Raw genomic sequence first — 21,351 nt, 5'->3', positions numbered from 1 at the left:
TTGTTTTTCTAAACGAACAATTCGCCAGAACGGACATGACTTCACAAAATGTTCCTGTGTCGCTGAGTTTACATTTTTCGCCAAAAAAAAGTTGTGTGTAAAAAAATGTCGCCCATCTGGTGGTGAACCAAGCAAGAAGCCCCCACCTAAATTAGACATTAGCAGAGGCACCTTGCTGAATCAGGGCCTGTATATTAACAATGCTGCCTTGGCCTAATGCTCTTTACAGAACTTCCCTCTTGGTCACTCCACAGGCAATTTCTCTCCCCGTAGGTGCAGCTCTTTCTCTATTCATAAGAGGAAGCAGGAGTGGGGCAGGAGGGAGGCAGAGAGAGTAAAGACAGGTGATACTTACTGCTGGGACTGCTTCTCAGCCAGTTCTTTCGTTTTCTCCTAGGATAATGGGGGGGGGGAACATAAGCGAATATGAGAAAACCATAATGCAGAGAGAGACAGGGATGCACGCACACACACACACACACACACACACACAAACACCCAGGGGGAACAGTACTATCTGCATCAGGAGCTTGGGATAGTTTTGTCAGGAACACCGAGTGGGCTGGCTATTCTGCACTTTATTGGAAGGCAGAGCAAAACTTTGGTTAAGCGATTTTTTTTTCTCTTGTGCCAAAAACTATATTTAAAATGCCTATTGGAGGCTTGCTCCGTATCTAACGCACCTTCTAGCAACTGCAGCTGTTCTGCACAGACAGTTAAACAAAAGGAAATGACGCACAGGTGCTATGGCGACAAGCACACTCCATTTGCTAATATAATTACAATATATTTTGCAAGTGCACAAAAAGGAATGGGGCGGGAAGGAACAAGGGAGACTGGAACTATGCAATTGCCTAGAATATAATTACACAGCTATATCCTTATATGGTACAATATGCGGGTGCTTATTTCAGGGTCTGTTGCCCACTGGGATTCCTGTGTCTGTCTCACTGTGCCCCCCGGAATGACTGTTATTTCAGTTCTGATTTGCTGCAGAGCACTAAGCTTTGATCTGCATGAATCCTTCCCCCCGAAGTTCCCAACATTGCCACCACAGAGGCAGCTGAACCAGTATTAGTCAGGCTCCTGCCATTCTAATCACCGTGTTTTCCTAAACCCGCTCAGGGCCGGGCTGCACGGCTTGAAACGCTGGCGGCTGCCTGCAGCCGTATCTGAGAAACAACGGCTGGTGGAAACGAGGCCAGAATGGCATCGCGCGCTGCAGGAGAACGAGGTGGTCTCTACCAGGGAGGAAACGTACAGACCCTGATTCCACTCAGTTACAGCAAGTGCATTTCCTCCACTCACACTCCCTGGCAGTTAGGCAGCAGCATGGAGGGTCGTGATGTACGGTAGCTAGCATTCCTGCCCAGTGACCAGGCATACAGCTAACAATGACTCCGGCCTGCAGCGACCTCTAAAACCAGACCTCTCCCATACGGCAGCAGTGGTCTAATGCCCTTCCACTCAGCCTCCAGTTTGTGCTTCAAGGCCATTGGCTGCGAAAGGAGCGGCAGTACTGGGGAAGGCTAGGGGCTACCCCTCATCCTGTTATTAGAGCTAACCCAAGAGGGGTTGAACATCAAACATTTAATAGGAGTTTGGCCTATCCTTGCACCTTCTGACCACAGCAATCAACACCAAGCAGCCCCTTCAGCCCAAGCCCCTGGGATCTCTGAAACCGCTGTGGCAGTGGAGGGGACAAGACCTCGGATTGATGGACAGGGTGGGCTCCTGATCAACAGACCCTCGCAAGATAGTTCAAGGCCTGCAAGCCTCTACGAATTACATGGGGATCTACAGTGCGGCTCAGGGGTGCCACCCTCTTTAATCCAGAAGTGCAGCCTGGGCAGACATCCAGACGGAGCCTCACAAGCGGAGACTTAGTGTCTGTGGGCTGCCCAACTGGGTGACAGGGAAGGACGGTGGTGATTTGCTAAGCACAGCCCTTGGGCCCCCGGAGCCACCAGTGTGGCCCTTGGCTGGGCAAAGTTTGAGTGCCCCACCCTAGGCTTCGAGTTCACAGGAGGTGTTATTCGGAGACCCTACAGCACCTGCTGCATCCCCAGCACTACCCCGTCCCCTGACTCCCCGAGGGAAAGCTCACAGACTGACCCACACTGTCCTCTGAATCATCTTGGCGGACTTGAGCAGCAGCTGGCTGAAGTCGCCCGGCTCGAAGCTGGTGGCGGAGTGCTGGATGCAGAGGCACAACAGGAAAGCCGGTGTCAACTTGTGATCGTCACCCCCAGGCTCGATCAAGGTCACGATCCGTCTCACCAGCACGTCCTCGGCAGCTCGCTCAAACTCCAGCTGCAGCCTCTTCCTGGCTGATCTTTGGCCTGCGGCGGGGGAGGGCCCGTGCTTCTTGGAGGAGGGGCCCCTCTCCTTGAGCTGGCGGCCACACATCTTACAGGTCACGGGTGCCTCGGGGTCCGAGGCTCGATGCATAGATCTCAGCCTCATCAGTGTCTGTGCAGGCAGCGGCTGGGCCCTCGTGGGGTCCTTGTAGAGAAGCAGGTAGTAAAGCCCCAGGGACAGGAGGTCTCCGTGGTGCAGCACGATCGTCCTTACCACTTCAGAGAAGTTGATGGACACACTGGCCCCCGGGATGAGCTCAAGGATCAGCTTCTCCTCCGAATGGTGTTGGGAGCGGCTCGACAGCCTGAGCCTCCTGATGGTGCAGTGAAGGGGCAGGATGTCCGGGGCGAAGAGGCTGATGCTGGGCTTGCTGGACTGAGTCCTCTGGCCCACCGTGTGCTGCTCGCGGTTCAGCAGGTAAACCAAGCTATCCTAGATGCAAGCATAAAAACAGGTAGCGAAGCAGGCACGAGCCATGAGCAGCTGCGCAAGTGACTTGATCTGACAGGCGGTAAAGCCATTAAAATAGCTTTCTCTCTCCGCTCACTCTGGTGTCTTGACTCAGCCGTGCCGGTGGCCTCCTGCAGTTCCCTGGGTGCCCACAACACACATCTTTGCACTGCAGGACTATTTTTTATTCCAAACACTGCAGTGCTTTCCCCAAATTATACCTGGAGTTGGCGTAGCAGTGACTCATGCAGCAGGAGAGGTGCGCTACCAGAGACAGGACGTGGAGCAATTAGCATGCAATGGCTCAATTTACACGGCAATTGCTATGTAACTCTTCTGTGACTGTCGCCTCAATACATGAACCAGCTAATACATTTGGTACCATTACACAAGTAACTGCGCAACCTGCTTCCATCCCACTTAACTACAGCTGGGGAGGAAGGTTCTACAATTCCTCTGACGTTGGCTAGCTACTCCAGCATAATGAGTGCCAGTAATTGACATCAAAGATTAACAGCGCCTTTTGGGTAGATGGATGCAGAATGAGCGAACTATCTTTCCCAGGATGCATTGCAAAGGGAACAAACAGATGGAGACATGCTGCACTGCCCCACTATATCTGGTGTCATCTGCTCGTTTGCGAACAGTAAGGGACATTCACTTCATTGCCTCTTACCACCTCTGCGTGACTAACAGAGCATGCAGTCATACACGTCAACCCTGCAGATACAGCTGGTCAACCCTCAGGGTGGCTCTGGCCCTCAGCACGTTCTCACATTAACTCAAATGAGTTCATGTATCACTAATCACTGCTCTGTGTCACCCCATAACTGGAACTGGGACATTCTGGAACTCAGACATAAATGGAGTGTCACTCTCTCCAAGGTCAAGATCAGTGGGTTTCATCTGCTCTCTGTAGCACTTTTTTCTTTCCCACCTTCCACTCTCAATTCCCTTCTCAGACTACAAAAGGGGCAGCAGCAAAAACGAAATCACATAGGACCTGCGTCTGCCCTCAGTTACACAACTGCATCTGTCACTGACTTCCATGTGTGAGGACAGAGCAGGACCCATTCTCTCTTGCACTGGCAGTGGGATCTAGTGGTTAAAACTGGGGATAAGGAACCAGAACACCAAGGCTCTGTTCCTGACTTTTCCACTGACTTGCTGGTCAACATGGGGCAGCTCACTTAACTGCTTAGTGCCTCAGTTTCCTGATCTGTAAAATGGGGATAACAGTTGTTCTAGAGGATGGCAGTGCACCCTACAGTAAGCAGAGGTAGCACAATAACAGCTGGCAAGGACTATAAGATCTGTGTTACCACAGAACAGAACACGAAATCTTAGCAAACTCTGGCATTCAACCCTTGACAAACCAGCTAGTAGGTCAGTAGCTGGAGACGAGACCTACTCGCTGCCAGTACTCAAAGTGCATGCTGGGTTTGGGGAGTGATTGAAATTGCCCACATGACCCATCTACGTATCACCTTTGAGGGGTGTTAAATTGGCACAGACGGTGACAAAGCAGCTTCAGAGGTAACACCCTATGGAAACGAATGGAGGCAGCTTGGAGCTACCAGTCATTGCAGGCTGCCTGGCTGCAGACTCAGGCAGACAGCCCTGTGTGGGCCAACAGTAGGAAGGTTTTTGTCACACGCATGAAGGCTTTTTTTTTTTAAATCATGAAATCTTAAATTCTGCAAGGAAAGTTCCCTGATCGCCCCTGGCGAGTGCCTTTGCCAAGCCCCAATGGTATTTATTATGCTGCCCTACGGCACACTATACAATGCAGCAGCTTTGCACTGCATTCACCATAGTGCTTTATGGGACATTCCCAAAGGGCAAACCCTGTATATTCTGGGTAGACCTTAATGTCAGGCTGCCTGTGCCCACTCCACCCTTATTCCTGGGCTCTGATGCAAGCTGGACTTGGCTGACCTGAGCAGCTGACTCTCACGCCTGTCCATGTCTGCTCTAAATCGCAGGTTTCGCCAGGGCTCCAAAGAGTCGCAACTTTAAGAGGAGCCAAGGACAATGCTCCAAACAAGCAGGCGCCCTTGCAGCAAAGTCAAGAGACAAGACATCTGCTTAAATATTGTTTGAGAAAACTCTACTCTTTCTCAAAACCCCTGGCAGGAGCAAGCCACAACTGCAGTCAGCCAGAGTGGCTCTCGGGGTTACTAGCAGAAGCTAGTTCTTTCCCTCAGCATCTCTGTGCCAGGATCCCCCTTCCCTTGAGGCAGGGGATGTAGCAGCCCTCTCTCCGAGCATGTCTCTGGACTCCAGGAGAGTAGCAAATGCCACGCAATACAGCATCTCAGTGTCTGAAAACCCACACCTCCCCACGGGACCTAGGGCACCTGCCGGGACTGTCAGGAGCTGATGGCATGGGCTGTAGAGGGACTGCACAGACCGTCAAGGTAAGTAAAGCCTCACAGAGTGGAAGGCTGGGTGCTTACATGCTGGTAACTGTAGCCCTGCAGGAGTAGGAGGTGAGGGGACTGGTAGAGGGAGTACCGCACACTGCTGCCATTCCGCTCTGCCGTGGGGGCCTGCTGCCCATCCCTCGAGCTCTCCAGGCCGCGGATGGTCTCGGGCAGCGTGGAGTAATGTCTCTTGAGCTGCTCCTCCTCCAGAGAGCCCACATGACTGAGGCTGGTCTCACTCACGCTGCGTCGGAGGGTTGGTGGCGTGGAGTGTCGCTTGCATCCCGTCAGCAGGGTCATGGTGCCCTTCGCACGGTTCCTCTGCAGCTTCCGAGCCTGGGCATTAATGCCTAAGGACGAGAGCAGTGTTCAGTGCTGGGGCATGCAAAGAGCTGCCCTGTCTTTCTGCCCTCTGTCAGTCCCGCTTGGGGAATAACAAAAGTGAGTGTTGGCCCTGGGACCAACATTCAGCCAGCAACTAAGCCAGCCATGCCCCAGATACCAAAGTGTGGGCTCTCTGAACACGGCTTTCACTCCCTAGGCCTGGCTTCACCCTGCCAAATAAGGGCCATGGAGATCTCTCATTCTATTAATCCTTGGGCCACCATTTTATCTCCAGACACTCCTTCATCACTGCCCAAACACATGCCTTCTAGTCAGCTGCTACCATAGATGGAGCCATAAGAGAACCCTAGCGTAGCAAAGACATGTTCCCAGACATCACACAAACTGCCTTTACATCCTGTCTGTACTCCCCTGGTCAGACTCTGCCCAGAACCCGCTGTCACCTGCCCCAGGATCACAGGGCACTGAAAATCCTACAGTCCCCTAGAATCTGGGGCTGCAGCTGGACTATGTCATTTGCCATCTCCAAGCCAGCGGGCCAGCATATTTAAATCATCATAAATAGCTGCATCGCTTGCGAGACTGAACAGCAGAGGAGTTCTTAAGAAAGGACCCTGAGTCATATTCTGTCTGGAGATGAAAACTCCAGCATCTTCTCGCAGCTTTGACCTGCAGAGGATTAGCAAAATGTTGTTTAAAGCCCCTGGAAACTCACCACAACGTTCAGGAACCAGGAGGGGAAAGGGACGGTATCCCTCCAAAACAAACGAGCCCAACCCCCACCACTAATCCCCACTCTTTCCTGAGCAGCTGGACCCATAGAACTGGCAGCTTTTAAGGGCTAGACACTAGCTCTTGGAAGCAAATACAAACAAGTTCGGAGCCAACTTCACCCTGCTAATCAATGAGAGTAACTTCCCAGCCCCACCCCACAGCCTTCCCATTCCCTCCACAAAATGGTCTCTTGAAATATCCTCCCCCACCTTACTTGGGAGCAGCCAGGATCCATCTCAAATCTGCAGCATCTTTTTACCAGCTGGCCCGAGCCACACAAGGTGGAAAATACACTGATCGAAAACAAACGAAGGCCAGAATGCAGAGTGACAGCCCGGGGGCTTCATTCCTTACCATGCAGCCAGCAGGCAGGGTCCACTGAGGGTCCTGCTCCCTGCACCATTGGCTAAGTGCACCTGGCTGTGAGTGGGGTGTGAGCGCTGATTGCCAGGACCTGCAGACTGCAGTGAAAAGCCTGCCTGCCTGCCTGCTGCAGAGCAGAGCTGTAATTAAGTTCTCACAAGCATCAATTCAGGAGAGCTGTCAGGAAGACAAATGGGGACTAGAGCTAGTGTATAAATAGGCCCAAACGGCCAAACCCAAACCCGTCCTGCTCAGCCTGACTGGATTCCCCACGGCAGAAACAAGCCAGCATGCCAGAGTCCCTCTCTATGCTGGAAACATCACTGATTGGGCACAAGTTCTGGAAAAGAAAAACAGGAGAAGTTGTGAATGCTGTCTGGAATCCTCAGACCTTTCATCCGGGGTTCCCAGGAGCAGAAAGGTCGGCTGCACGCTCGTTTGTTGATTAACGTAGGAGCAGAATGAAAGGGTCTACAAAATTCTGTTTCACGATTAATGCAACAGCATAATTTAATTTAAAGCAACAGCAGAGTTGTTAAAACAAAAAGCAAGAATCCCCATCTTCTGGATTCCTCCTGCAATTTTCTAGGGGCTGTTGGACCACGCACCAGACATCTGCAGAATACAGGCTCTCCCCAGCAGGAACTCAGTCAAACTCCAGCTCACTCGGAGAGGCACCAACCATATCCCTCTGTTCAGAATGGAGCAGCACTCTGAACTGGAGAGGCGAGCTCAGCAGTCGGCTGCTTAAAGGGACACTCTCGAGGTTAGACCCAAAATGCCACCTTCCTTATTTGGTGAGGAACCGACTCTGGGTTCTGAAGTACATTTTTTGTTTGTTTGTTTTGAGACTATCGCTCCTTTGCTGGGAAAATGAAGTAGATGAGGGCGGGGGGAGAAATCAGCCCTACTGTTTACATGCCTTAGGATTAGGACAGGGGATGGCCACACAGCTGAGAGAGTTCTGAAACATGGCCCGCTGCCATCTCAGAGCAAGACGGGGCAGCGCATGTTAGGACGTGGCCTCCACGGGCTGTGCTTCCGTACTGGAACAGGTGCAGAGAAGAGCTAACAGGAGGCTCCAAGGAGTGGAAAACCTACTTTATAAGAGGAGACTCAAGGAGCTTGGCTTGTTTAGCCTAACCAAAAGAAAGCTGAAGGGAAATAGGATTGCTCTCTATAAATACATCAGAGGGATAAATACCAGGGAGGAAGAGGAGTTAAGTTTAAATTAAGTATCAGTGTGGACACAAGAACAAATGGCTATAAACTGGCCATCAACAAGTTTAGGCTCGAAATTTGGTGAAGGTTTCTAACCATCAGAGGAGTGACGTTCTGGACCAGCCTTCCCAGGGGAGCAGTGGGGGGCAAAATACCTAACTAGCTTCAAGACTGATCTTGATTAGTTTATGGCGGGGGCGGTATGTGATGAGACTGCCTACAATGGCATGTGGCCCGTCAGTGACTGCTAGCAGCAAATATCTCCAATGGCAGGTGATGGGACACTAGACAAGGAGGGATCTGAGTTACAACAGAGAATTCTTTCCCAGATGTCTGGCTAGTGGATCTTGCTCACATGCTCAGGGTATAATTCAGTGGTCCCCAAACTTTTCAGGGTTCCCCCCCTGCCTGTGCCCCCTCAGGAGCCGGGACCATGGCTTGAGGGGAGGAGGGGAAACGTCGACAGGGGTAAGGGGGCCAAGGCTGGAGTCATGGCTGGAGGCAAGTCTGGGGCCAGGACCAGGAACGGAGCCATGGCCAGGGGCCCAGGCGGGGGTTGGAATTGGGAGCCAGTACTGCAGCTGGGGGCAGAGCGGGGCTCCCTCCACACCCCCCATGAGGGCTGGCCCAGGCCTGCTATGCCATGAATGTTTCTCTGTATCCCCCCGATTTGGGGACCACTGGTCTAACTGATCTCCATATTTGGGGTTAGGAAGGAATTTTCCCCTGGATCAGATTGGTAAAGATCCTAGAGGTTTTTCATCTTCCTCTACAGAATGGGGCACGGGTCACTTACAGGTTTAAACTAGTGTAAATGGTGGAGTCTCTAACCTGAAGTCTTTGAACCATGATTTGAGCATGTTAGTAACTCAGCCAGAGGTTACAGGTCTATTACAGGAATGGGTGGGTGAGGTTCTGTGGCCTGCAATGTGCAGGTGGTCAGACTAGATGATCATGACGGTCCCTTCTAACCTTAAAGTCTAAGAGTCTATACCAACTGCAATCTGCACTTGGGTTTCTGGCAACTGGCCGATGCAGCCGCTCAGCTGGGCAAACCGTGGATGCCTTTGCCTTAGGACTGCTCAAAAAACAATATTTCATGCTTTTGTGGATCTACAGCAGACACTTCACTAACAAACTAGTCTCAGAGCTCTGCTGGCATCACCCAGGACTCAAAGACTGCTGCACAAAAAAGGAAGCATATAAGAAGGGGGAAGGGGGGGCAGTTCAAAAAGAGAAACAGCTGAGAAAGGAATGCTATTTTCCAGTTTCTAAGAGGGTAGAACAAGGAGCTATTGAGAACCTATGAAACATACAATCCTGTGTAGCAGTATTCGCGATTTTTATACTGTGTAGGTTGCAGACACAAGACGACATTATCACACGTGAGTAAGAGCAATATTCTATCCAGCAGAGGGCAGGGGCGTCACCCGTCAATGTAATGCCTTATGATACAGAAAATACTCTGAATTCCTATGGTACCTTCCCTATGAGGATCCCAAAGCACTTTATAAACAGGACTCCCCTGAACAGTAAGTATTATCCCCATTTACAGAGGAGGAAGTACAGGCACAAAGAGATGACGTGTTTACCCAAGGAAGCTCGTGACGGAGCCTGGACTAGAACCCATCTTCCCTAGTGCCAGGACATCCTCACCTAGAAAGTCCAGCTCCCTAGACAAATGGAGAGAATCAACAAACAAAACATACAAAATACTTGATTGCAGCTCCCTGAGGCATGAACCAGCGTGGGAGCCCTCTCCTGGCATGGGTACAGAAATGTGGTGGAGAGATATTGTCTTGCCATCTGGAGTCCCAACTCTTAGCCCACTGTGAGGCAACAATAAAGATTTTCTAGCCCGCGAGCAGAATGGGAGACATTACACCTCCAACGATAAATTAAGCCCCAGATTCCTTTCCTGCATTAGTCCCTTCAGGGCATCCTGTGCCGCACATGAGATAACCAGTTCTGCACTCCCCATCTTAGGCCTTATCCCTGCTATTGGCCAGGATTGGATTGGCAGCAGTACTCTCATTTGTGTCAGATTTGTGTTTCCCCTGCGCGCCCTATCCTGAGCAGCACTTTTCACCTTGTTCTTTACATGCAACGCTCAGCACCCGGGCAGTGCAGGAGCCAGCCCTCAGTCTGGCTTTCTCTTCTCCCTAGGGATACAAGCTGGAGGGCTTGGCCGTGGAGAAAATGAACTGCCCCTTTTCTGTCTACCAAGGGCTGCTCTTGTGGGGTCAGGCTGTAGAAAGGGGGCCTGGGGGAGATTACCATCTGTCTGCCTGAATGATTACACACACACACACACACACAACCAGAGACATGAATGTTCAGAGTTTTCTTATCTAGAGGAAAGGAAGCTTCTGTGTTTACTTTGTGTTACAAAATCAACTAGGAAAAAGCTGCTTTTTACTCTAGATAGAGCCTCTGTCATAGGCTCTGTTCTAAACTCCCGAGCCACAGAGGGAAAGATAAACACAGCTCTTTTCCTGAACGTAACAAATGTAACAAAGTCCTTCTATAACTGGGTTATTTTTCTAACCCTCTGGTACTGTTCCCCCACTCCCTTGCTATGACAGGCATCTCAAGGGCATCAGGCTCAGAGGAGCTCCTGGCAGTTTGCTTTTATATACCACACAAAAACACAGATTCTCAGGAGCTAGGGGGTTTGTAAGGGACCCGGACATCCAATGTGTGCATCAGGGCTTTTGGACAGTGCAAAGAATCATGACCTGGACTAACGATCTCATTGAACCTTCTGCAGCACTCTTCATCTCCAGAGCACTGAACAGACACTCAATACGGCCAACACTTGCAATGCTATTGTGACAGCTAAGGGTTTATTTAAAGCCCCAGCTCCTAGGAAATCAAGTGATTTCCTGAGAATCTTCACTTTCCTTTAAAAAGTGAGTTTCTAGCCCTCCTGGTTGCAGAGAGAAGCTTGAAAACATAACCCGAGTGTGCCTTAGTGGCTCCGAAACCAGAAGCAAAGAAAACAAACCTAACATTTATTACAATTTTGTTTTAAATCTCATGGGCTTTTTGGAGCCCAACTCAGGAGTTTTGAAAGTCTGGAGCTGGCAATATTGCACTGGTTTATTCTCTCTCAAAACACTCTGGTACAGTACACAAGCATCATCCCCTTTTATAGGCTGGGAAACTGGCACACACAGGTCCCGATTTTCAAGTGTGCTGAGTCCTTGCGGCTCCCACTGACTTCAACTGGAGTTGAGGGTGGTTGGCCCCTCCTGAGGCTATGTCTGTGCTACAGTGGTGCAACTATGCCGCTGTAGCGTAGATGCTCTCTACATTGATGGCAGGGGTTTTTCCATCGCTGTAGTTAAGCCATCTCTCCAAGAAATGGTAACTACATTGACAGAATTCTTTCATCGACATAGCCACATCTACCCTGGGAATTACATTGACCTAACTATGGTTCCTCCTGGGGGTATTCTGCGCCACGTGGGAGCGACGCTGGATCCCCAGCGGTGTTAAGCGACCACATAGCAGCAGCTTCCACGAATGCTTTTGAACGATCTGTACCAGGCCAGGAGACAGAGACTATTTCACTTGGCGGCGGCCCTTACTCTGTGCCTTTGTCACCTCAAGACTAGATTTCTGCAATACGCTCTCTGTGGGTCTATACTTCGTATCAATCCAGAAGCTGAAGCTGGTGCAGAATGTGGCATCCGCTTATTATGTTGTGCTTGCCAATGGTAGCGCATGACACCTGTGCTCCATGATAGGTACCGGCTGCCTATAGCTTTCCAAACTGAATTTTAAAGTTAATCTTGACCTACAACGCCCTAACTGGCCTGGAGCCTTGCTGCCTGGGAGACCACCTCACTCTTCTGGCCAAACAGCTGCAGTCAGCAGAGACACTCAGCTGGATTCGCCTTGATGTGAGAGAGACAAGGGGCTGGCAGTAGTGCCTTCAGCTTTGAATCAAGCTTTGCCCAAGTGTATTGGCCTTCCAGGCACCCTGTGTGGCAGTGAGTGGGCTGCTGCAGAGAGTAGGGTTGATGGAGGGTAGATCTGTGGGGAGTTACCTGCTCCGTTTTGTAAGGGGTTCAGCTTTGTTGGCCATCAGGGGATTGAGCTGACATTTAATTCTATTATTTTTAAGGGCTTCTGCACAAGCAGTTATTCAGGGGCAGCTATTCTGAAATCACTTCACACTTGGACATGCTTATTCTGGAATAACGGTGTTGTTTCCAAATTCACTTAGTAGGCAGGTTGTACGGGGGCGGGGGGGCAGGCAGGGGCTCCCCCCCCCCAATAATCGGCAAGGGCACAGAACTCCTGCGGCCCCAGGGCTGTGGCAAGGAGAGCGAGCTCCTCTGGCCTCGGGGCTACAGAATGTGCCCCTCCAAAAGCAGTTGATTTTTTTAAATTCCTGCGCACACCGCTGAGCGTAGTCAACTTTGTTGTCACGTAGGTCAACCGTTGTGGAAGCAGAGTCTGTCAGCCAGCCGAGACAGCAGGGGGCACTCAGTGATGTTTTCGGCGGATGCAGCAAATATGGTGGTTTTTTTAATTTGTCAATGATGGGTTAATGTGGGGTTTAAAAAAACATAGTAGAAATTTAGAATCCCGAGGGAATTCTTCCTCAGTAATAGCATGTTATGGTAAATCAAAGCTTGAGCCTAAAAATGACTTGACAACATCCCTTTAAATATAATAGGCTTATCCCTAAATCTCCCAAGGTGTGTGCAAGTAAGTAAGGTCAGTGGTAGGCAAACCCTCAGGAAAGGTTTGAAAATGGAGCTGGTTGGCAAGAAGGCAAATACGTGTAAACAGACAAGCATGGCAATGTGAATCAATTTCCCACCGGTTGTTTCCAGTTCTCACTATGCCCCGTTCCTGCGTGCATCTAGGTTGGTGTTCCCTAAATCCTTCTCAGTTAGTCAGCTCCCAGGCGCTAAGTCAGCTGCCTTTAGGGCTGGTCTCTAGCAAAGAAGGAGTGATAGAAGACAGGAGACTTGAGGGCTAAAGTCAAAATAAGACATTATCCCAGTTGTAAAACAGAGCTTTACAACCTGGGCACTAATTAGTGGCTTGAACGGTGAACAACTCCCCCCCACCACAGTGGGAAGCAGCTAATAAACTAATTAGGATAATGGATAACCGAACAGATAAAACTCTTAAGCTATCTGCTAGGTCACAGACCAGAGCCTATTCTACACACTAACAGCTCAGCAGGGGGGAGTTTCCAGCTGCCCTTGGAAGGAGTGTGTGGTGGGCACACTTGTGTCTGTATACATAGTGACATGGCAGGGTGTGACCAAAGGCAGCAGATGTGTTGTCCACACAAACCCATCCTCCCATCCTTTAAAGACCAGCCCAACTATTTATTGATCATCACCTATACACCTTGAAGGCATCTCAGCATGGGTCTGCTTTGCTGCATGTCCCTGAACTACAGATGATTCCTTACAACTTCATTCCGGGACCCAAGCTTTCTCTTCCGCTCCGTAAGCCTGTTTTCTCCGGGAGAGAAGACAGCGTGATGTGGTTTTCATCCTTGGGCAAAGGACGGCTAACACAAGCAGATACTCCAAATCTAATGTCAGAGATGAATCAGCAGGGGGTATTCATGCAGCACGCTAACATCACAACACATTCTTTTTTTACATGCTAAATGCCTCCAGCCAGAGGTCAAAGCCTGCTTCCACCATCACAGCTCTCCCACTATGGTGTCCTGCAAATCTTCCCATTAAAATAATGAATATGGGACATCCTAGTGTCTTAGCCGTTTTCAGAATGGAGGCCAATAGTGGTGTCCCCAGGGGTCTGTACTGGGACCAGTGCTGTTCAATATATTCATAAATGATCTGGAAAAAGAGGTAAACAGTGAGGTGGCAAAATGTGCAGATGATACAAAACTACTCAAGATCATTAAGTCCAAAAGAGACGGTAAAAAGTTACAAAGGGATCTCACAAAACTGGGTGACTGGGCAACAAAATGGCAGCTGAAATTCAATGCTGATAAATGCAAAGTAATACACAAGGGATTTCTGGTTCCAGCCTCTTATGGGCATGTGGAGAAAAGTGTGCTCAGTTAGGGACAGTGCCCAGACAGCAAGTAGCAAGGAGGACAGTGGACATGACTTTTGGGAAGGAGGCAGTCACAAGCAGGTGGAATGGGAGGAGCATCTTGGCCCATCAAGGATGTAGAAGCAGTTAAAAAAAAAAGTCACAACTACAAATGTTGTCCCAGGTTCCTGCCTCCCTCGTGTATGTTTAGAGCAAAATAAGTGAGTCACCAAGGAAAACACAAGCTTATCGAATCCTTTCTCGTGCAAACGTGAAATGTCATGCACAGGACTGGTAGAGGAGCCGAACGAGCATGGGCAGTGAAGGGATAGGAGTGGGGCTGCTACTGCTGCCTGGCTCTTGCTAGATCTCCAGATGCAGTTTAGCGCATCTGGAACATGATGCGGTATTAGGAACTGAGAAGGATAGCTCAGGAAGCTAGACAGCCTGTGTTACTAGCAAGCAGGAAAGCTGCACTCGGATCCCATGCTGGAGTTCCTTGTTTTCTGAATGGGAGAGGACTGCATGTGTTACAGACGAAGCTTGCTCACTTCCCAGTAGGCCTCATGTTATGGGACAAATTCTCTGCTGGCATAAATTGGTGTGGTGTGGTGCCCCGGACTTCACTGGACCTGTGCCAATTTACACCAACAAAGAATTTGGCCCTATATCAGCAGCAGGGTTAAATGAGTTCATCCACCACTCCTGGCCAATGCTTGGCGACTTGAAAGGAGGAGGACAAGTGGAACCAAAACTCCCATCCTACCCAGATTTCCTAACCCAGCCCCGTCCTCCAGATCCTTCTCAGGAGTGTCCCAGATTGCAGGTGTCTGAGATGGAGCCATATGGCAGTTGTGGGTTAGGGACACTTGGAGGGAGAGTAGAGAGACAAAAAAACAACTGTGAACACAAATCAAGAGGTCTGCTTTGGCCAGTTAAACAGGGCCTGCCTGCAGGATAATCAGCAAAGTGTGCCATTTTACAGCAGATCTCATGGAGTCAAGACACTCATCACTACATTTCAGCTATTTGGTTGGCTCCACTGCATTTTCAGCTTGTGAAAGGATGATCATTATAGATCACGAGTGGGAGGAAATCAATGAGATGGACCTCTGCGGAAGTCCCCTGTCAGACACAGCCACCAACTGCTGTATCATTAGTCCATTCGTCTGACGCCATGGGAGACCTCTAGCGACTCAGAGAATTAGGGCCAGTCCAGGTGGTAGGTCAAGAAAAAAAAACACCTCTTTGTTCTAGCATTCTATTTCCCCTCTAGCATCTTGGCTTTAAATTCTAGCCCCTACTACCAAGACATCTCGTCACAGCACAATTCCTGATGCCGAGGAGGAGGAAGAGTTTCCTCCAAGACTTCAATGCTGTTTTGCAAAGGCTGGCAAGGGGACATGAGCAAATAAAACAGCAGCCGAATGCTACTCCTGGATCTTCCAGCCTTGAGCCCAGGTCTCCAAAGCCGCAGGAAGATGAGCCCGTCGCCTTCCGCCTTGTGAATGGCTTGCCATTAGTTCCCATGCTCTCTCTCACTCTCTCTTGCATCTTTCACATAAGCCAAGCAACATTACAAACAACCTCCCCGTAACTCCCTGCCACCCTCACAGACTGTACATTAATAGTGTCTGCCTTTAGCTCCACGCTGGGAACACTGGGCACACCCCTCTCTCTGCATGGCATCACTTCCAAACACCGCCTCCTGAGGAGACGTGGAACAAGCTCCAGCACTCCCTCGCCCCCTCACGCAGAGAAGCCGCAACCAGGGACTCTGGGAAAAGAAGAAACTGGTAGCCATGGAAGAGGCATGGCAATGGGGAAAACACAGCAGCAAACAGCTCGGCCTTGAGCTTGGGACACAGACCTGGGAGATTTCATTCACAAAGCAAAGCAGAGTAATTTTTGCCTGGGCTCCCTTACGGGGCTTGGGAGGAAGAACTCAGGCATTTTGACCAATGATCCCTTTGGCAATAAAGCAAAAGCAGATTCTAACAGACGACCTATCGGGCTGGGCATTATAATTATCACGTTTGCCCTCAAAATGGTGCCTTCTATAGCGCCTTGAGACACCTCAGGTACCAGAAGCCATGTGGTAAAAAAATACGTCCCTGTCTGTTTTAACTGCTCCTACTCTCCTGTCTCTGCCCTTGATGAAAGCCAGGCTGTCTGACATGCCACTCCAACACCGACCACAGGACATATGCGGATAAGTATTGTTTTTAATTTAGCACTGGGCTCTTCATGTGACATTGTTCCTAAATACCAGCCTCCTGGGAAAGATTTAACTAGTCCCAGCCCTGCCTCTGCTCTGAAGGAAGCTCAGAGGGGAATTAACCCTGGATTCAGGAAAGAGAAGAACCTGGAGGCTGGAGCAATGAAAATGAAACAAACCAAGCTGCCTTCAGACTCGTGACAATGACCTGAGGGATTTAACCTGGATTTGGAATTGCAGGGTTGCAATTTTAACAAACCATTGGTGGTGAGGAACTGATGATGACTTAAAAAAATAATTAAGCTAAGGTGCAATCTAGACACAGTTTCACTCACGTTTTCCTCAGCAAAGCTGTGAGCTCCTTCAGGCAATGCAGATAGTTCATGAACCATGGCACTGTTTTGTTTCTGGAGTTATAAAGCATGCAAGCACACTGTCTGCCTAGCCGTGGCATCCCTTACTGATTTCCAGTTGGCAAGAAGTTCTCTGAGTTGATAATATTTGCAAGGCTGGAAATAAACCCATTATTCTTTCAATGTACAGATATCACTTCAGTTGGCTTGAAGTTCCCAAGCAGGAACAGAGGAAGGAAGATCTCAGTTTTACCATCAAACAATTTTCATAGTTGACCAGCCCACCTTGGGAAAGAAAACCATATCAATTCTTTTCAGTTCAACTAGACTGCCAACTGCATTGACTGCATCTATGTGAGACTTATTAGGCTTTTTTTTTTTTTAAATAAATGATTACTTATGGTTACAGGTGGAGCTGGCAGCGCCATCTACCGTTTCAGATGTCTGCACACTTGCCATCATAAGCCCCCATTTTCCATTGTTTATAACTTTGCCAAGCTCTAATCAGTTGGGCTGAAATTGTCTATGCTGAGTGTCTACCTCAGACTGAACTTTTTTGGAAAGCTTCAGCAAAAATGGTTCAGCCATTTCTGAGAATGAGATTAAGGAAAAATTGTTTTGCCTGTGTTAAAATCATTCATCCAGCTGTTTCACTGAAAAGCTCTAACACCTTCCTGCTTTGCAGCATGGGCTTGACATTTGGCAAGGGCACTGCCTTGGTGTCACGGATTTGCCCTTTGCTATTCCTGTGATAATCCACCCAAACTTGGTCAAGTTATAAGCCTTTGAAAAAATCACTGTTTCCATGTGCTCAGTAGAGACTTGTCAGAGTTTGGCGACTACATTCTCTGAAGATGCTGCCTGCAGTAAGCACGCTCAAACCCAGGGCTTCAGGGATTGAGCAGGTCTTTCCCTGCAATTGCTGCCTAGCCTCATCTGTGGTGCCAGGCACCAAAACTGAAAGCAGGGAAACTGTCTCTTCTATGTGCTAGATCAGGGGTCTCAAAAACACGGCCCACGGGGTTATTTCCTGCGGCCCGCCAGCTCCCCGCAGCCCCTCCGCCAGTGTTTACCTACAGCGGCTCCAGCCTGGCGCACACCGGGGACAGGGCAGGCTCCCTGCCTGCCCTGCCCCCGCGCCTCTCCGGGAACCGTCCAGAACCTGGGGGAGGAGGGCCACAGGGGTCTGTGTGTTCCCTGGCCACTCCTCCAGGTACCACCCCCGAAGCTCCCGTTGGCCGCGGTTCCCGTTCCCAGCCAATGGGAGCTGTGGGGGGCAGTGCTTGGAAGCAAGGGCAACACACAGACCCCTGTGCCCCCCCTCCCCCAGGTTCCGGCTGCTTCCTGGAGTGGTGCGGGGGCAGGGCAGGGCAGGCAGGGAGCCTGCCCTGCCCCCGGTGCGTGCTGGGCCAGAGCCCGCCCCCGATCCCCTCCTGCAGCCTAACCCCCTGTCCTGAGCCCCTTGCTGCACCCCGCACCCCTCCTGCACCCCAACCCTTTGCCCTGAGCCCCCTGCCACACCCTGAACCCCTCCTGCGGCCCAACCCCCTGCCACACCCTGACCCCCTGCTGCACCCCTCACCCCTCCTGCACCCCACACCCCAACTCCCTGCCCTGAGCTCCCTGCACACCTCCTGCAGCTCAACTCCCTGCCCTGTGCCCCCACCACACCCCACATCCCTCCTGCACCCCCTGAGGGCAGGAAGGGGGCGGAGTTGGGGTGGAGATTTTGGGGAAGGGGTTGGAATGGGGGCAGGGAAGGGTGGGAAGAGGCGGGCAGGGGCAGGGCCTCATGGAAGGGGTGGAGGGGGGGCGGGGCCAGGGCGGCAGGGTGGGTGTCAGTGATGCGGCCCTTGGGTCAATGTACTAGTCCTCATGTGGCCCTCGTGGTCATTTGAGTTTGAGACCCCTGCGCTAAATGTTCCTCCTGCTGGCTCTGAGGCAGCATAGAGGAGGAAGATGCCTGACCTAAATGCAGAGAGAACAAAAGCCGGGTGGGGTGGAAAGAGTAGATTGGGACAAGGAGCCTGGGGGTGGGGGCAGATGAGGAGCCTAGGGGAGATGGGGAAGGGAGAGAACGAAATCTGCTGAGGAGTCCGCCCATGTGAACCCAGTTGCAAGACATGCCTCACATCGTTGTTACACAAGACACCCCAAACCTCCCATCCGTATGGTTTGACTTTGCAGACAGGCACATGGTAAATGAGCTGCATCCCAAGGACACACTGGCAGCCATGTATCCTCGCTTTTGTGTGCTTGGTTTCCCAGCTCAGTTATCCTGTTTACTTTTAAAAGGGGAGATAAAATGGATTAAGACTTGCTTAAAGACTGCCAAAGAAACATTATCCCAATGTTCTGGAAAGACTGGCCTCTACCTATTCAGAGAGAATGGACTCCTGCCATGGCGGATACTGCTGGTAGGAAAGGGCTGAATTTATAGCACCACCCAACACTTATGGGTTTCCTGAAACATGGGAGCCTTCCCAGGACTATACAGAAGCCGAGCAATGAGTCCTGAAACACTTGCACCTCACGGTGAAGCAAACAGCTGCCTGCTTCCCTCTGAATTTCCTTTACTCGTTCAGTTTGGGCCCGATCCAACTTCAATTAAAACCAATGGAAAGCGTCCCAATTCCCTTAAGCAGTGGATGCAGCAGGCTGTTAATTCCTTCTCCGTTAGCGGTTAGAGCAGCCATTCTCAACCTGCAGCCCACAAGCTGCTTATGGCCCCATCAGCACATAGCTGCAGCCTATGTGATATCCTCAGGGCCATACAGGTAGTATATATATTGTGTGGATGCGGCCCACGTAACACATAGAAAGCTGCATATGCAGCCCACAATGGTAAATAGGCTGAGAACCACTGGGTTATAGATTTTGCTATCATCCGTAGTATCCCACGGCTACGATTAAAGGGTGGAAATATAGCTAGGTACTTGTAGCATCTCCACGGTACCTGAGCAGCAATGCTTGGTGGTGAGGATATCATCTCTCGCCTCGTGTGAAGAGGGATGGACTTTGCCACCTGCCTAACACGATTCTTCACAATAGTCTGATATAACTGCCACTCTCTTCTGATAGCCACCTCTTCATTTTTTAAAAACAAAAATGGGCTTGGATAGAAACCTCACAGAACACCAAGCCTGGAAGTCCATCCAACTGTGCTTCTGTACCCAGACCAAACTATTGTGGATTCCTATAGGTACAATGAAGAGCTACCAGCACATACTATGCCCAGTTCTGCTTCCAATTACATCTCTGCCACCTCACTCAGTTCAGTCAGCTTGCATACGTGTACACTGAACCCCAGGCTAATAGGACTGTGTTTGGACGCACCATTAACCCTCTCCTTAGCACCTCTCCCCATAACATAATATCCTGCTGGGGTAACTGTGACACTAACAGGAAGCTATATCATATCTCCTCTGCAAAAGAGCTGTGAGAACTGCAGACAGAGAAGATACCAACCAAGCATTAGAGTCCATCCTGTATCTCCTAGTCAGAGCAATCTCTGATGACCTGAGGTCAGGTGCTCGGACACTCCAGTGATCCAATGTATTACAGGACGAGTTTGATTTTAATCCCCCAGCAGCGGGTGTTAATTCAGTAAGGGAAAGCAGAGCTTCATTACATTGCACTTGGGTCTTTTACAGACCCACTGATTCACAATTAATCTACACTTTCCACCCATAGGCAATAATGCAGAGTATGTTTTGGCCCACATTGGTTTTCTCTCATTATCTCTTTATTTCATTTGATTGCTCCTAAAATTTGCTAAGGATCTCCCGCCATTGGATAAGTCCTGCTGGAACTGTAATGAAATCAGCTAAGTGCTCAACTTGCAGGTTCAGGCTTTTCCCTTGATAAACATAAAGCCTATTTGGGAATGGAGGAGAGGGGAGGCAGGGAACTCAGCCAATAGCAAAACAGTCTGCAGGCTCCCAAATGGCATCATAATTTAATTTAACTATGATCGGAGGGACAGAAAACAAGCACAGTCTAAAATGCTGACATACAATTAAAGGCGAGATTCAGCATTAAGATTCAGCATTGCCATAGAATCATAGAGACATAGGGCTGGAAGGGATCTCAAGAGTTCAGGCCCCCATGCCGAGGCAAGATTAAGTATACCTCAACCATCCCTGACAGGAGTTTGTCTAACCTTTTCTTAATACCTCCAAAACACGGATTCTACAGCCTTCCACAATACCTGTTCCAGTGTTTAACTATCCTTAAAGTTAGAAAGTTTTTCCTAATATGCTAATGAGTTCAGTTCCTCTGGGTCAAATCCTAGGCCCTATGCCAAGCCTAAGAGAATCCTCAGCATAGGACAGGGTCCCCCTTGCTCCTATGGCTGTTACTGTAGCCTCCAGGCTACAGCTGGCTCTATGGCAGCTGTGCCTACGCCCTACACTGATTCCCCTTAGTCGTGGATCCACTGGTCATGTCCCCCCATCAGCACTCCCCTTGCATGGTATTGCAGAGGAAGCTTGCGGAACACAGCTCTGGGTCCCCAGGAAGGAGCGGAATCCCTAAAACTGATAGCCTGCCCTCTTGGACAGTGGAAATTTACTGATTCCTCTACCTATCAGGCCTTCTGGGCCCCCACGGGGATGGGCACCTGAACTGGCACCTCTGTAAGGCCCTTTGACAAAGCCCAGAGTGCACCAGATTGCGACTGTTTCTGGGCAGAGACACAATATCACATTACAATAAATATAAACTATCGCCAGCTCAGGAAAGATCTACAATGCTCCCAGGGCCAGATCCTCAGCTGCTGTAAATTGTCATAGCTCCA

The 21,351-nt window shown here is 50.1% G+C and overlaps 1 protein-coding gene across 7 annotated transcripts in view; it reads right to left on the bottom strand.

Annotated features, from left to right (window-relative positions):
- RADIL (Rap associating with DIL domain) overlaps window positions 1-21,351 on the bottom strand; it is a 71,717-nt gene that overhangs the window by 36,191 nt on the left and 14,175 nt on the right. For 4 of the 7 annotated variants that reach the window (XM_048868001.2, XM_075117593.1, XM_075117594.1 and 1 more), the window contains 3 exons: window positions 5,271-5,587; window positions 2,116-2,793; window positions 356-393 (listed from right to left, as the gene is read on the bottom strand). In XM_048868001.2, the coding sequence (XP_048723958.2) occupies window positions 356-393; window positions 2,116-2,793; window positions 5,271-5,587 (1,033 nt within the window). Of the gene's footprint in view, window positions 1-355; window positions 394-2,115; window positions 2,794-5,270; window positions 5,588-6,710; window positions 6,834-7,110; window positions 7,144-7,327; window positions 7,350-21,351 lie in introns of those variants that run through there. The other 3 variants (XM_075117596.1, XM_075117595.1, XM_048868003.2) reach the window with 3 other exon arrangements.

Source organism: Caretta caretta, chromosome 10 (genome assembly GCF_965140235.1).
Source record: "Caretta caretta isolate rCarCar2 chromosome 10, rCarCar1.hap1, whole genome shotgun sequence".
NCBI lineage: Eukaryota > Metazoa > Chordata > Testudines > Cheloniidae > Caretta > Caretta caretta.
This window is presented reverse-complemented; position numbering and strand designations above follow the sequence as displayed.